The sequence below is a fragment of the Populus nigra genome, chromosome 10 (genome assembly GCF_951802175.1).
Source record: "Populus nigra chromosome 10, ddPopNigr1.1, whole genome shotgun sequence".
Taxonomy (NCBI): domain Eukaryota; kingdom Viridiplantae; phylum Streptophyta; class Magnoliopsida; order Malpighiales; family Salicaceae; genus Populus; species Populus nigra.
Window position 1 is genome coordinate 12,071,965 of NC_084861.1, and position 16,228 is coordinate 12,088,192.

General features: G+C 33.7%; 2 protein-coding genes across 2 annotated transcripts; both read left to right on the forward strand.

The window, feature by feature from the left end:
* The first annotated feature begins 2,080 nt into the window (after positions 1–2,080).
* On the forward strand, positions 2,081–9,192 carry LOC133704108 (sister chromatid cohesion 1 protein 1). The gene is made up of 21 exons (XM_062128859.1): positions 2,081–2,285; positions 2,672–2,740; positions 2,847–2,905; positions 3,050–3,094; positions 3,191–3,210; positions 3,350–3,426; positions 3,729–3,852; positions 4,631–4,706; positions 4,813–4,891; positions 5,117–5,229; positions 6,368–6,441; positions 6,535–6,687; positions 6,960–7,119; positions 7,209–7,294; positions 7,388–7,571; positions 7,689–7,767; positions 7,930–8,072; positions 8,183–8,267; positions 8,362–8,474; positions 8,620–8,708; positions 8,802–9,192. The coding sequence occupies exons 1-20, from the start codon at positions 2,233–2,235 to the stop codon at positions 8,703–8,705; spliced, it is 1,878 nt and encodes a 625-aa protein (XP_061984843.1). The 5' UTR covers positions 2,081–2,232; the 3' UTR covers positions 8,706–8,708; positions 8,802–9,192.
* A 2,922-nt stretch (positions 9,193–12,114) lies between these two features.
* LOC133706058 (uncharacterized protein At5g39865-like) lies at positions 12,115–13,495 on the forward strand. Its single transcript, XM_062131574.1, has one exon. The coding sequence runs from the start codon at positions 12,424–12,426 to the stop codon at positions 13,147–13,149; it is 726 nt and encodes a 241-aa protein (XP_061987558.1). The 5' UTR covers positions 12,115–12,423; the 3' UTR covers positions 13,150–13,495.
* The last annotated feature ends 2,733 nt before the right edge of the window (positions 13,496–16,228 follow it).

The window sequence follows — 16,228 nt, forward strand, 5'->3', positions numbered from 1 at the left end:
GCTCCTCATCACAGCTATATATGCAATGTATAAATATATATTATTTAAGAGAAACTAACATTAATCACGAAAGAAAAAAACAAGTAAAGGAATTGTGTTTTGCGTAACAAACGGTGGCTCGGCATTTGGGATTGAGAAAGAAGTTTATGCGTTCCTGTGGGTCTAACATTTCTACCAGTCTCTCCATTGCAGGTGTGCGGAGTAGAGAGAGAGGAGTGGTGTCTTGTTGGTAACAGGCAGTGAAGTTTGTGTGGTTTTTGATGATCAGTGCATGTGAATATGTAGGGGTACTCTTGTCTGGAGACCTTTTTCTCTTCTTCATTAATTTGAGTATGTTAATTTTATTTTTCTTAATTGATCTCAACGAAGTTCTTGCCCTTCTGTGTCAATTTTTTTGTTATTTGATGAACTATCATCTGCTTTTAATTGTTATTTGTAACCCAGCTTTAATTTTATGTTTTTCGAGTATATAAACTTTTTATTTTTATTTTTATATATTTTTTAAATGTTCCAATCAAATAATTTTTTAATTTTTAATGTTGGTTTTTTGTAAAATTATAATAAATTAAAAAATTACTTTAAGAAATTATTTTAATCAATGGCGAGTCATCTATATAAAAAGACTAAAAAAACATTTGATAATTAATTAAAATTAAAAAATAAATTATTGATACTTTTACAATATTTATTATTTTAACCAAGTAAACTAATATTATATCATTGCAATATGAGTGCAAAAAATTAACGAAAAAATCGCGGCCCTGGGCTTGAATTGGGTCACAGTGGATTTTGGATGCATGTGTATATGGCTTTCTTTTAGCTGTATCACGGATGATGGGCCTGGAGCTATCACTGAGATTAGAGTTGCATGTGGTGTTTTTTAAAATTATTTTTTAAAAAATATATAATTAAATTTAAATTTTTAATTTTAGTATATTATAATAATAAAAAAATTTTGATTAGCGTATAATTGCATTTCTAAACCATACATTAAAAAAAATCAAAATTTCTTAAAATTTATAGTAAAATTGCACTTAAAAAAATATTCAAATAATATATTTTTTATTTTTTAAAATTTATTTTCAATATTAACATATTAAAATAGTCTAAACATATATATAAAAAATATTTTTTTAAAAAAACACAACCCTAGCACCCAAAACAGATTAGCTTGTTTGAAAGTGTGGTTATGGTTATTTTTCAAAGTTATCTTCATCCAGAAATATATCAAAATAATATTTTTTTTATTTTTAAAAAATTATTTTTGATATCAGCGCATCAAAATAATTTAAAAAAATTAAAAAAATATTAATTTTTTTAAAAATAAAATATTCTTAAATTTTTTAAAAATACTTTTAAAATATAAAAACAATCAACATTATAATTTTATACCTTGTAAGCCAAACGATATCGCTAGCCTGGTGCCTGCCCTTTCGTTTCATAACCCTGCTGCTAATAACTTCATGTCGTTAGGACTACATCTTTTGTGTAGCAAGCTCAGATGGTTATAAAAACTTTAATTTTAATTAGTTGTAGAAGTTAATCATGTTGCTTAAAGCTTTTTAAATTCTAAAATTAAATAAATAGTATTGAAACTGTTTCATTTCTATTAAAATATTAATTTTTTCAAATAACATGTAAGAAAAAGAAAAAGAAAAAGAAAAAAATTAAAATCAGGATCATAAATTCATCATCCTGATCATTAATATTAATTTGTGATATGCTCAATTGCTCATTGCCTGCACCAGACCACCGAGCAAAAAGAGTGTGTAAAGCAAGCTGATCCGGTGGAGCCCACGACCATTTTTCTAAACAACAACCCAGAGTCGTTATAAGCGAGCCTTTTCATTTTCAGCAAGCCGGTGACAGACAGGCACTTAAACACCCCCACGTGTTAACATTTGATGCTCCAAATTTCTAAAAAGCGCATAAACTTTCATGACAGGCAGGTAAATTTATCGCCAGGAACATTCCATCGTACTCTTCTTCCCTTCCCGCAAAAAACGCTCTCAGCTGCCAAGGCTGGTATGCCCTTCCGTTTCAAAGAGAATAAAAGAAACAACACATACACACCACACTCACCTCTTTCTATTCACAGTTAGCTCCCCCCCTCCTCTCTTTCAAAACGACTTAGTTTTTTATTTAAAACGCCATTGTCGATACCTCTGATCCTCTCTTAAGCTTCTTCTCTCTCTTTTGTTTTCAGAGTGAAATCCTCCCTGATAATAAAAAATGTTTTACTCACACCAGCTTCTAGCTCGCAAAGCACCTCTTGGCCAGATATGGTGATCTCCTCTTCACCTTTTTTTTAATTCTATAAGCTGCTTGCTTCGCTGTTATTAGGATTTTAATTCTGTTTTGTTCTATGCATTTGTCTCTATTTATTTTTTGAAGTGATTAGTAATATTACGATACTCAGGAACGCTCTATTTCTGCTGATTATCTTTTTTTTTTACATAATTACCCTGTTTTTTCTGGAAAAACAAGGAATGTATTCATTGTGAATATAGATTACTTATATTGAAAGGATTTTCGGTTCATTTTTTGAACTGAACGACTGGACGCGGTTTATTTTAAGCAAATATGGAGTGTAGTATTTGCATGATATTCTCTGTCTCTGTTAACTAAAGTGGATTTGTACGATAATCTGCGTTTCCTCTGTTTGACGAAGGATGGCTGCAACCATGCATGCGAAGATCAACCGAAAGAAGCTCAATAAGCTCAACATCATCCGTATCTGGTTATTTTACTTTTAAACTATCTCTATTTTCCTTTCCTTTTTCCAAATCCGCTCAAATCGATATGGCGGACTTCATTTTTCTTCTCATTTTTGCTTGTTTCTACAGTGAAGAGATTTTGAATCCCTCAGTGCCTATGGCTCTTAGACTCTCTGGAATTCTCATGGGTACTCGTCCTGTCTCTCTCATTTAAGAGTGTTTTCTTTCTATTTAAAGTTAGGAGTTCTAACTTCTATCTGTTTTTAATCAAAGTTTAAGTTCGTAACAGAGACATTTCTATTCCTCTCTTGTTTTTTTTTTTCCCCTCTCAGGTGGAGTTGTTATTGTCTATGAACGAAAAGTGAAGCTCCTCTATGGTGAATCTCCTTTCATTCTTTTATTGACCAGTACTTGAATTTCATTTTCATAATCTTATTGATAATGCTTCTTTATACTCTGGTTTTTCTTCACAGATGATGTAACCCGCCTGCTGGTACATACATTGAAATCATATAATTCAACCAAAAAAAAATCTAAATTCCGTATTGTTTTTCCCTTTCAATTTCCGTGCTATATATGATCAACTATTATTTCATGACGCGTCGCTCGTTTCTTGATTTGATTTTCGTCAGGTTGAAATAAACGAAGCATGGAAAGTGAAGGTAGCCCCAGACCCCACTGTCCTTCCTAAGGGAAAATCACAGGCCAGGTCTGTCACTGTAAATTCTTATCCAAGCTCTAAATCAGCTTTTTTAGCACATGTTTGCGAGGAGTGGCGTATATTAGCATGGATAAAACCTGGCACTTTTTAAAAAAAACTTCATACTAGTTCAAATTTACGGGGACGACCTCCGCGCATTGTAGCACCGGTGACAGTTCACACCTCACAGTGATAACGATACTTCATGAATTTTGAGTGTGAGTTTTGGGTGCTAAAGCAAGGGTAGTAAAAGTCGAAGTGCATGGATTTTGTTTTGTTTACTTTGTGATGCTGTGTGTCTATGATTGAAGGAAAGAGGCAGTGACTTTACCAGAGAACCAAGAAACAGATGTGGGAGAAATTGAGCAATCCCTTAATTACTCCAATGCTGCAACCACCACCATGGGTTTTCAACAAACAGCCTATTTCACCATGGTAAATTGTTCATTTTATTCTTCTTCTTCTTTTTCTTCTTCTTTTATAGGATGGTACATTGTTTAATCACACTCTTAAAAAGACATAAAACAACTCCAGCATTATTCATTAACACTACATCAATGAGTTATATGAAGTTATGTCTTGGGCATTTTTTGTGGTCAACTACGCTGTGTTTACTTGGTGGCAAATTAGCGCACAAAAACTTGTGGACTGTCTATCTGGTAGGTTTTATCGTGCATGAGCAAATGGTGACCTTATTTTGTTTGATGGGAAGGTGTTTGATAAACGAACCCAATTAAGCATTAAGCCGCAAAAGGTCTTTAACCCACACAAATTCGAATTAGTTGCCTTATCTTTTATGTAGTAAATTTATGTTTAGTCCGTTGTCTAAGCTGTTAGGTTGCAGTTATGGATTTTGCTTCAGATGCCTTGTGCATGTTACAAAATGCATATTATTGTGGATGTATAGCAATTAGCATTGATTATACTAATATTATGTCATTGAGGTAGAATTCATAATACAGCTTTTATGGTGCTGCACTAGCTTGCATGTCAAATGTATAAATTTCTAATCTTACATTCAGTGAAATTGAAGTCAAATTTACAATTATGCATGATCTAACCTAAGTCATTGCATGTGATTTAATAAGGAATCAAAGCATATCAATGGTAATAGAACTACATGCACTCGCTGGGAAAAAAAAAGTTGTTAAAATGAATACTTCTAAAATAGGGTATGCAGCTGATCACTTTTTGACCCCTCTATGTTGTTCAGCGGCTTGACAATGTGGATGAACCGTTTGTTAACAATGATACCAGGGAGGGAGATGCATCCCATCACTTACATCAAGGTTTCCATTTTTTACTTGCCGGCTTCTCCTCCATCCAAGCTTTTAGTTGTGAGTTTTCTGGCATGCTGATATTGTTCCCTTAAGTTAACTCAAGATGCCTTTTCAGCTGATGCCGACAACATCACGTTATTTGAACGTTTTGATTCATACCAGGCTGATGCTGATGCGTACAATCGCTTTGAAAGGTGAATTCAATCATGATGCATTATCGGTTCTGATTTGCATAATTAGTTTATGCTTTTCATATGGGGCTTTGTCGCTGCCTATGCATAATGTGGTTCATTCTAGTAAAATTGTATGCATGGAAGTTAAAATTCTCTCCTTGTGGTTGACAAGGCATTTCCCTTACTTTAATCTTATTGGGTTTTCATTATATTCTCATATGCTGATCTTGGACGATGGTGTGGCAGATTTGATATTGAAGGGGATGAAGAGACACAGGTGAACTTCACTTCAGCAGATCATATGGATATCCCAACTACTCTCATACCCTCCCCACATGAACAAGACGAAGCTCAAAGAGGTCAGCAATATAAAATGCATGTTAGACAACTGTTGCTTGTTTTTTGATTAATTACTTTTATTGAATGATTTTGAAGTTGATATAGTGTATACTTCCACCTTGATTGACCTTTGTCCTTAGACATCTATATGTTCCAATAGAAGGTTATGCGACAAGCACTTTGAATTGATATATACATCCCACCAAGTCGAGCTATTTTCCTCTTTCTCCTTTTACCAACCCTTCTCCTTCTATGACTGGCATGATAGAACCTGGTTATAATTAAGCTGCACATCATTTTATGTTTGCGTTGCTAGCTCAAGCTTAAGTCTTTTGAGTTGATTTATCAATATGCTTGGTGAGGATAGTATCCACCGTCTCAATCTCCTTGCCCATTGACATCAGTATGCAAATCGTAGGAAAACACAAAAATGATAGAAACAAGAGGATGCTCTTGAATGACACCTTATTAAAAGTATTATGTCTTGCAGACTGAATTGGAAATGAAACAGCACCTCATTTTATTTTATGTTTTATTGTTTTTGACTTATTAATAAATTTCTTTATGAAGCTTGTAACTGGCTTGATGTCATCGTTTCATTAACCCACAAACATCATGTCTAAACATGTACTTCAGAGAGAGGAAGATCAATCAAAAGGATGGCTCTCTAATTCCCTTGCCTCCCTTTTTCTTTCTACCTCTTTAATCCAGAAGCCTGTATATATGACCTAGTTATTTTCTGGGTAGAAGCCAATCATTAAACAATTGAATTATTTCAGATATGGGAGTTGACATGCTGGATGGTCAATCATCAAATGCCCAATTAAAGTTATTATTTATTAAGATGCTATACTGTTGTTGTCTTCTTTCTAAGTTTTGTCCTTGATTTGAGAGAATGCCTTGGTCCTTGTCACGGATGTGCCAGTATATGTAACATTTGTAAATTATTCTTGATTTACATGCATGACTCCTTCCACTGAGATCCTACCTAATCCAAGTCAACTAGTTGCGTGACTAGCCCCATTAACTTCATTTATTTGTAACTCTTCAGCGATTTTATGCTTAAAAGTTTACGGAGACTACTTATACTGATATAGAGCATTCAGCAAAGAAACTATCAACCTGGGTACACATGCTAATGTTAAGGTCTTCCTGCAGCGGAAGAAAACCAAGACCATCATCCAGAATTCCAAGTCAATCAACAATCTAATGAATGCAAGGGAGCCAGGCAGGTAATTAATTGTAACATCTCCTGCACTGATAATATCATTTTATAATAAAAGAACAATACAAGTACAATAAACTTCAAAGTATGGATGCAACAGGATCAGCAGAAGCAAAGGCCAATTAAAAGGAAAACAAGAAGACAAGCAACTACTACCGTTGATTATGAACAAACCATTATTCCAGGTCATGTATACCAGTCATGGCTTCAAAATGCTTCTGACATTGTCTCAAGGAGAGGAAGAAAGAGGAAGGTCAGGTCTCGATTTCCAATATGATTCACATTTCGGTGAAGGTTCACCAACTAAGCTTGTGCGAGGAAAACTTTGTGACTTACCATCATACGAATTACATAGTTTAAGAATTGCTAATTGGAATGGGTGCATGAGTGCTCTATGATACTTGTAATCGTCAAATTTTTAAAAATCTTGAAATTGTTACCCTTTTGAAATGGAGAGCAAAAGGGAAGGAAAAAAACTTATCTGGATGTTCTATCGATAAGTTCCCTATTCTGCTTTTTTTTCAGGCACGCATGGGTATTATGTCCACTAAAAAAATATCTAACCTCATGGAGCTCCCACCTACTGTTCTTATTGATGATAATGGAAATAGAGAAATCTATTATCCAGCTCCTCTTCTGGAACTTTGGACCAAAAGTACCCAGCCTCCTCATGACTCCCCTTCTGGTGAGATTTAAACATTGTAACTTTTAAGATTGTTCTCCTAAGAAGATTTTCCTAACAATGATTAGAGATTCGTTTTGTACTTGTGTAAGAAGAAAGGACTTCTGCACCACTGCCACCAGAACCATCAAAATCGTCACCACCAGACACAGTAAATTATCAAGATCCAACTGGATATGTAAGTCCCAGCAGCAGTGGCTTGGTTCTTCTTTTTTCTTTTATTTTCAGTAGAAACATTATAGCCTTTCTATGTTGATTGTTTGGAGTGTAGACCTTTGATGATGTTCATAGTGGAGTTGGCTCTCAGTCACTGGGTACTTCGATGGAGAAGATGAGAACAAACGTTGTGAATGATGAGCTATCCATGGATATCCTCATGGAAGAACTAAAAGCCAACCTTAGGAACAATGGTGTGAGGATGACTGAAGCCAATATGGCAACACCTAGGAATTCTGGTATGCTGCGTCTATCTCCTCTGCTTCATATGTTTCACTTGTCTAGATAATGACTAAAAGGTAATTAGAGGATTATGATTACACTTCTCAAAGTTCGTTTCTTGATCTGAATTACAGGAGATGGATTGGGGTCCATTCCAAGCTCTGGATCAGGGCATGGCATTCCACCACATTATTTGGAAGTCAATTTAGGACGGTTAGTGGAACCCATATATATTTAGCTAGAGTGATGAATGACTGTGTAGGAACGTTTCATTGGGATCACTGTGGAGTTAGCTTTTAAGAGTTAAGACACATTATGCTCTTCAGATAAAAGAGAAATGATGCATTTGGTATTTAATGTACTGACTATCGACAGATCAAGTAAGAAAGGACGTCATTCCTCATCCAGACACAGTGGCAGTAGTCTCGAGACAGTAGTTGAAGAGGATCCTTGGCGGTTTGCTGATCCAAATTTTGAGCTATCAAGGCTGTCTGAGAATGGCCCAACACCTGATCAAGGTAAATGGCATGGCAATTCATGTCTTTGGCTGCGGTGCTTTGGCTATTTGGTTCTACCTTTTCCAATCAAAAAACCTAAATCCTAATTCCCCCTGTTAAATTTTCCACAGAACTGTTGGTTGAAACTGAACCTACACAAACCCAACATCATGTTGTTGGTCAGCCTGTTGACAAGATAGCTGATTCTATCCGAATGTATTGCTCTTATCTGGCCTTTTGTTGAATTTATTTAGTTCTTGCGTTTGTCATATGATCATTAAACTCATTAACCATACTTAAATGTGCACAGGCAAATGAAAACGCATTTTGAAACGCCAGGAGCCCCTCAAGTAGAATCCCTGAACAACCTGGCTGCTGGAATGAACACAAAAGCAGCAGCTCTGCTGTTTTATCAAACTTGTGGTATATTCTTTCTCGTGTCATCAGCAGCAGTTACTCTTTAATTTTTAAAATCAAATGCTAGCTTGACATAATTCCAACTAACTGAAACCTGTGAATTTTTTTTTCTTGACCTGATTTGATTGAAACTTGGATAAATTGTATGCAGTTCTTGCGTCACGTGATTTCCTTAAAGTTGAACAAAAGGTGCCTTATGGGGATATTCTCATCTCTAAAGGAGCCAAGATGCATTAATAGGTCATCATCTTGTATGTGTACCATTTTTTTTTGTCTTCGGATATTTTTAGGATGATGGTTTTACAAATAACTCATAATGTTTGTTTTATGCAGCTTACTGTTTTATTGGAGAGCAGGAGTTCACATTCCTGTGAGATTCGCCAGCTGGTAAGATAGTATAAATAGCAAAGGAATCTCCTCTCTTCTCAGGACAGTTTTTATAGTATTACACTGTTCTGGACTACTGAATTTTGATTGGTTATTGGGGTTCCCTATGCTCTTTTCCTCACAATAGATCAAAAACTATATTTCTCCCATGCACACGGAGATTTAAGACGTTTTTAGAAAGACTGCAGGGAACCAAAATTACTCGTGGAAGAGCGAACAAGGTTCTCTTCCCAATAATTTGTCTTTGGCCTGCTAACGTTAAATTAAGAACATTGTTATGAAGTAAGAACGCTACTGTGTTCCTGAAATTAAGGACTGTCTATGAGTGTTGTATCAACTGCTAGATTTCATTTTTGATATTTTCTTTTATTCATGAATAGGTTTACTCGTGATTTTTATTTTCTTGAAGCATGGCTGGTGTGCAATGTATAATCCTAGGATATGTCTACGTTGTCATGAAATTAATTAGAGGCAGGAAAACATATGCTGCACATCAGCCATGACAACGTAGACATATCCTAAAATTATTTTATAGGTTATCATGGATTGTTGCAATATATTTTTTTCATTTTAATTATCAAACTCTCTTTCTACAATTTCATTCCTGTGTGATCAAATTAATGATTAATTGTTTTTTATTTGCTAGGGTAAGATAAGATTTAAAGAAAAGGAATTAAAGTGAAAAACAAAATGAGAAAAATAGATAGTAGTTTCAAAATTAGTTTGAAAAGTTTACTCTCATCCTTCTATTTTTAATTGATAACTTTTTGTTCTTTTAGTTTTTAAAAACTTAATTTTAATTTTATATTTTATATTTTTTAATCCTTTATTTAAAAAATAGAAAAGAAAATCATCGTATTTCAATTAAATAAAAAGAACATTATTGCTTGAAATAGATTTTGACTAAAAAAAATATTTAATTGCAGTGTTATCAAATTTCATTTGATAAGAGAAGTTGAACTAGAATGTTCGTTAGCTTTTTTAAATGTTTGAGACGGTACTTAACTTAAGAGTTTTTTATTTTAAATTGATTTTAAATTTTGGGATTATTTTGAATATTTTTTTAAAGTCATAGATGAGTTTATAAAGGTATTTAAAGTGTTTTTTTTAAAAAAAATTTAATAAAAATAAAAATTATGTTGAAATTTATTTTTTTTGAACAAAAAATAAATATCAATGCTCCAACTTTCCAACAAATCTCTGGTCGCTGGTTTCTAGAGGCATTTTCAGCCACTTGAATTACAAAATTGATCCTTTATCATTTAAAGGTTTTTTTTTTTTTTTGGTTATTTGACCATAGAAAGATGCTTCTTTTTTTTGTCGCATAAGCTTATCTTATTTGTTTTTAAAGAATATTTTTTGACACAAAAAGTCTCACACACCTTAGTTGTTATTTAATTAAATGAGATAATTTTATAAATAAAAAGTTATCAAATCAAGTAGGCTGCATGATTCAGATAAGTTAAATTAGCTTCACTTAAGTTTTATTTAGTTATTTTTTAATTAAATATATATTTTATTTTAAATTATGTTTTTTAATATTAACTTAATTAGAAATTATGTATCGTAATTTGTTTTAATTTATTTTTCAGAAGATTATTAGGTTTCATAACTTTACTTACAAGTTTAGTTAAAAAAATTAAGTAGATGTGAATCGATCCAATATGTTATCGTCTGAATATTTTTTAAAAATATTATTTAATAAATTATTTATTTTTAAAAATTATCTTATGATATGGGTCGGATTTTCAATTTATAATTTGAAAATTATTCTCTTAAAAAATATATTAGCAATCCATGGATAATAATTTTTAAATTTTAAAAAAATAGTTTGACATAACGAAGCGTGAGATGCTATTATTTTGGTAACAACAGGGCCGAGTTCAAAATAACCTGGATCCCTTGCATCTTTAGGTAGGGCCATCCTAAAAAAGAAGGTTTATTGATATTTATATTTAAATTGTATTAGGAATGTTTAAAAAAATCAATCAATCAATTAAATAAAAAAAAAATAAAAGATATTAATTAAAAAAATTAATCATGAAAAAAACTAAAAAAATCAATTTATTAACTAAAAAAGCTATTTGGTTTGATCTGATTTTAGTTTTATAAAATTAAAAATAATTGAACTAAACCAAACCAGATCAACCTTATTTATTTTGAACTTATTTATTTAATAGAGCAAGAAACAAAAGTATAAATACAAACTTATGCTAAACCTAAATCATTTTTTCCTTTCAGCCGCCCCTCCCTCGCCGTCTCTCTCTCTCTGATACTAGAAGGCTGGAAGCATTTGCAAAGGCACAAGGTGAAAGGATATTGATTCTAAGACATTGACTGCATATTCAAAGCAAAAGATGGATCATGGGATAAACATGACAAGCGTGGATGCGAATTTTTTGCCACTTCATCCACTGCCGCCACCTCCCCCAAGCCTTCCTATTGGCAATGCCATTGCAAATCCAATTGGGCATGCCACTCATGAAAAGAGTTATTCAACCTTCTAATCGTAAGATCCCCACCATTTATGCTGAAAGTTGAACTGGGTTGCCTGCTTTTTCTCTACTGATTCATGAATTCCATGGTTTTTTTAGCCTTATGGTCTGGAGGAGTGTGCGGGGAACTGGTGAAGTTTTTGGCACCATCTGTGCAGGCAATGGGTTTCCTGGTTTTCAAGCAAAAAACCCGACCCGACCCGGTTCGGGTTGAACCGGTTTCCGGCTCTGTTCGGGTCAAAATTTCTAATAATTCAAAATATCGGTTCGGTTAGCTTAAACCGGGCCGCGAACACCGCCACGTATTGGTGGGGTTTCAGTGGATTAATAGTAACGCCACCACGTATTGGTGGGGTTTCAGTGGTGAGAACTTTGGGGGCGGTGAGGCAGGGCAAATATGGGAATAACAGGCAGAAAAGCACAGTAACATTGATATTGGTTGCAGTCATGACAACTCAGACTCTATAAATGATTTTGTTTTTTAAATAATAGCACACTAGCAATCAAGCGGATAGCATTAATAGTATAGTATGTCAACAATTATTATTTAAACACTATAAAATTATTCTAGTTGCGGTACAGGTACAGCTTCTACACGTGTCATCCCATTAATTTTTTTTACCTTGAAGCCTTCGATATTTTTTTACTGGGTAATCCTTGAGTAGCCAACCGATTTAATTTAGTTTATTTTATATATATATATATGTAGGAAAAATAAAACTTATCAATAGATAGAGGACGACTTTCATAAAAAAAAATAAAAATGCTATGTCTATAAATTAGTAAATTTACATGCTAATAAAGTAAGTGTGGGTAAAAGATTTAAAATCCCTGCCATCACTCTGTGAAACAAGCGGATTTACCAATGTTTACACCAAGTTTCTAGTAGAAACAAAAGGGGGCATTCAAGAACATACCATATTAATTTCTTGTAATTCCATAACAGAAAAGCACTTATATAGTCACGTCTTCAATAACACATAATCACAATATCTCCGTCATCGTTTTACCAAACCCTTCCTCGCTAGCATTCTTCCACTCCCTAAAACCTTCCTTGCTCCTCTCTTCCATTCATGTGGCTCAACTGGTTAAGATCGCCCTCAAGATTTCCCCCCTCCCCGAGATCACAACCTCCGTCACCAAGATTCTGTTGCTCTTCCTTCAAGGATATCCAAACCCTCGTCACTGAAGAACCCGAACCCATTTCCCCCAAATCGCCCTCCCTTTTCCACCGGGTCCGTATCTCCACTTCAGTCCTCCGTTCATGGGCCCACCGCCATGCACACCCATCGACCAAGCAATCTATTTCACTGCCAACCCACCTGGACCAACACATCATTCTATACTTTACTAGTCTCCGCATTGTCCGCAGAACCTTTGAGGATTGCAGGGCCGTCAGATCCATCCTCCGTGGGTTTCGTGTCCAGATAGACGAACGTGATTTATCGATGGACGGTATGTATTTAGACGAGTTACAAGAGATTATTGGGTCAAAAAAAGTTACTTTACCAATTGTTTTCATCGGAGGAAAATATATTGGCGGGGTCAAGGAAATCTCCGAATTACATGAGAGTGGAGATTTGAAGAAGCTGATTGGCGGGTTACCGCTTTCTGTCACCAATGCCTGTGATACATGCGGAGGGCTCAGATTTGTTCTCTGCGAACAGTGTAGTGGGAGCCACAAGATCTACACCGCCAAGTTCGGGTTCAAAAACTGCACTGCTTGCAATGTTAACGGTCTGATTAGATGCCCCACTTGCGTTCCTTCGCTACGTAGGCGCAGGTCATCATCATCTTAGCCCAGAAAGTCAAACTAAAATTATAGAGGACAGTGTTTGGTGTTGTTTATTTATGGGAAATCCCGTGTGTGTTTTAATGGCTTTCATTTATTTTGTGGGATTTGTTTCTTTAGATGTTTCGTAGTCCCAGCAATTCTTTTATCTTACCACAAAGGTTAATTTGCTAGGTTCAGACAACCAAAAAAACAAAAAAACATATGTTATGTGGAATGTGTATTGAGTTTATAGTTTAGATCAAGGGTAAGTAGCCAATCAGGGGTGAGTCGCATGTTTTAATGTCGTATTGAGTTTTATCATCCTTTTCTTGAAAACTTCGACAGTTCTAAATAAAATCACTTTTAATCAACAGCTTGTCTAAATGTTAGAGATTCATTAAGTCGTGTTGAATTCAGTTGCATTTTTCATGAATTTGTGCTTAAAAAAAACCTTTTCATCTCATCCCAGCACTTTTCCAAGGCATTCATTGAGTGGAATATTTATTATTCCTTGATTGCTCGAGCTAGGCATGGAGATAAAAATCTAAAAAAAGATATATTATAATTTATATTTAGGGTTCCAAAGTAAGAGGTGGAGGGAAAAGTACATAAATAAATGTTATAATACATCTTAGAAAAAAGTGCACCGAGTCAAAGCGAAACCCCTACACACACACACATGTATACACACACACACGTTTTCTTAACCATTATATTAGAACTGAAAGTGGGGAAAAAACCAAAAAATTAAGATATTACAAACACCTACGTACGAAACTCCAGGATAAATGTATTACTGTTATTGCTATATATTGCCAAAAATAGTTTTGATTTATTGATAGAAATCAAGCTGATATCTTGCATGTATCATAATCCATATTTATTTATTTCCTTAAAAAGGATTGTCTCAAAAATAATTTAACGAACTTCTGGTACCATAATATAGACAATCCATAAACGCATTCAATTGAATATATATTAAAAACTATATATAAAAAATTAAAATCTAAACATCATGCTAACTAAACAATATTAACTCCGAACGAAAGGTTGTAGCACAAAAAAGTATATTCGTACGTATCCAAAATTATTGAAATATTGTATGACAGTCATAAATCTATCTCTGAATTCTAAGATTCGACCACCAATTACACCAATCTTCATAAAAAACAACATATCTACAATTACTACTCCATTTGTGCTGTCCTGACAATGTGCACCTAGCTCCTCGGCACATATACTTTGAGCCAGAGACAAATTTACATAGCAATCACATTCCAGGAGATTTGTCAAGACAAGGTTGCTGGTCGAGGTGCAAATTTAGCTTAGATCTCGAATCGCTTATGAAAAGTAAAATTTTTTACATATTTCCTGATTGCACGCAGTTGAATAACTTGTTTGAACCCAACATGAGAATTTATTATCATTCCACAAATCGAACTAAAAATCACCAAATAGTAAAATTAATAAAATAATACTTTGTTGAGATTTAGTGCATTAAAGCCCCATTCTAAGATCCGTCCGAGATGTGTTATTTAAATTTGAATAACCATTTATTAAGAAAGAACCTCTGTCGACTTTTCTTATTCTTTGTTTCTCAAGAACCATAAATTAATGATTTTAGATAAGATTTTGTGATATTTGAACTTCATAAAACAGCTTTAAATGCGAAAAGAGTCGTGTTATTAGTCGTTCAAGGTTATTAAATTTGATTTTATATTAAAAAATCCAATTTTTAAAGTAGTCTTCAATATTCCAGTGTTGTAATATCATTAAAAATTGCCAAAAATATATAAGATGGAAGCAATAAAATTCCACCAAATAAAATGATTAAAACTGGTGGTAGAACGTACCAACTCATCATCCATCCAATCATTTAAACTTCAATATTTCAGTTGTGACCAGTATTAGCATGCATGTATTGAGGTTTTTCTCAATGTAGCAGGCTAGAAATTGGTGATTAATTTGCAAAACGTTGACGAATTTATAGTTCATTTAATAAAAGAGAAATTTTAGTTTAATTATTTCAATAATGTCCTTCTTCTCCTCAAGAAATCTAGGTCCAGAAAAGAGAATCGTTATAAACTTATTCACGTACGTATCAAAAATCTATACAGTGCATGTGAAATGGAAGATGTGGGCTTAAATGCTCTCAAGGGCTCACGGTTATGACTAGGCATTTTAAAAGTTATATTGTATCAAGCGGTTAGTTCTTTCTATATTTTGGAGTTTAAACCCTATAATTACTAATATAATGGTTATTAAAGTTTTATATCATCACTAATTTTAAAATTTATGAGATTAATCGATATGTACGCAAGTTAATCCAAACATTCATGTTAATAAAAAAAAAATCATATCTCAAGATACGTAATATGTGGGCCTTTTTGTTTCTAGATTTTCTTTTTGGTTTTCTTTTGTGAATAAGAGTTAAAATCATATCAATATTTTCAATTAAAAAAAAGACATTCCAAAAAAATCTATAACAGATTTGGATCGAATTTAAATAGGCAACCCATGTCATCTTTGTAAATTCATGTTCTGCTCATAGTTTTGGTTATAACTCCTATGTTTTGGTTATATCTATTGTTGGTTATTGGGTTAGGCCTGGTCCGTCCATGATGGATGGGCCTGGTCCAAGTTATTAGAGAAGTTACTCAAGAAAGTAATCATCTTCTCTAATTATATATAAAGGAACATAACCCATATGAAATAAGAACTATTCATTATTGAAAGAACATAGTTCTCTCTTTCTCTTCTCCCATATTAACTCTCTGCATTAATTTAACAAGATTTACAAAGACGTTCATATTGTGGAATATCATTTTGGTTCTAGTAATTGAAGTGACACTGAAGTAATTGATTCAAAAATAAAAAAATAAATTCTCACAAGTAAGTTTTCTTTTTCGATTCTATATCTATTTATGTTTTTCTTTCTTTTTCTAGGGCTTAAGGCACGATGGAGCGCAAATAATAGAGTGGCATATGTTGTTTTCGCAAGAGGCTGTGTGTGGTGGTTTAGACTTCAGAGGGCGTTCTTCATTGGTTGCGGGCTATGGCTCGATGATAAATTAATAAAAACTTCTGAGTTAAATAGGCGCGAT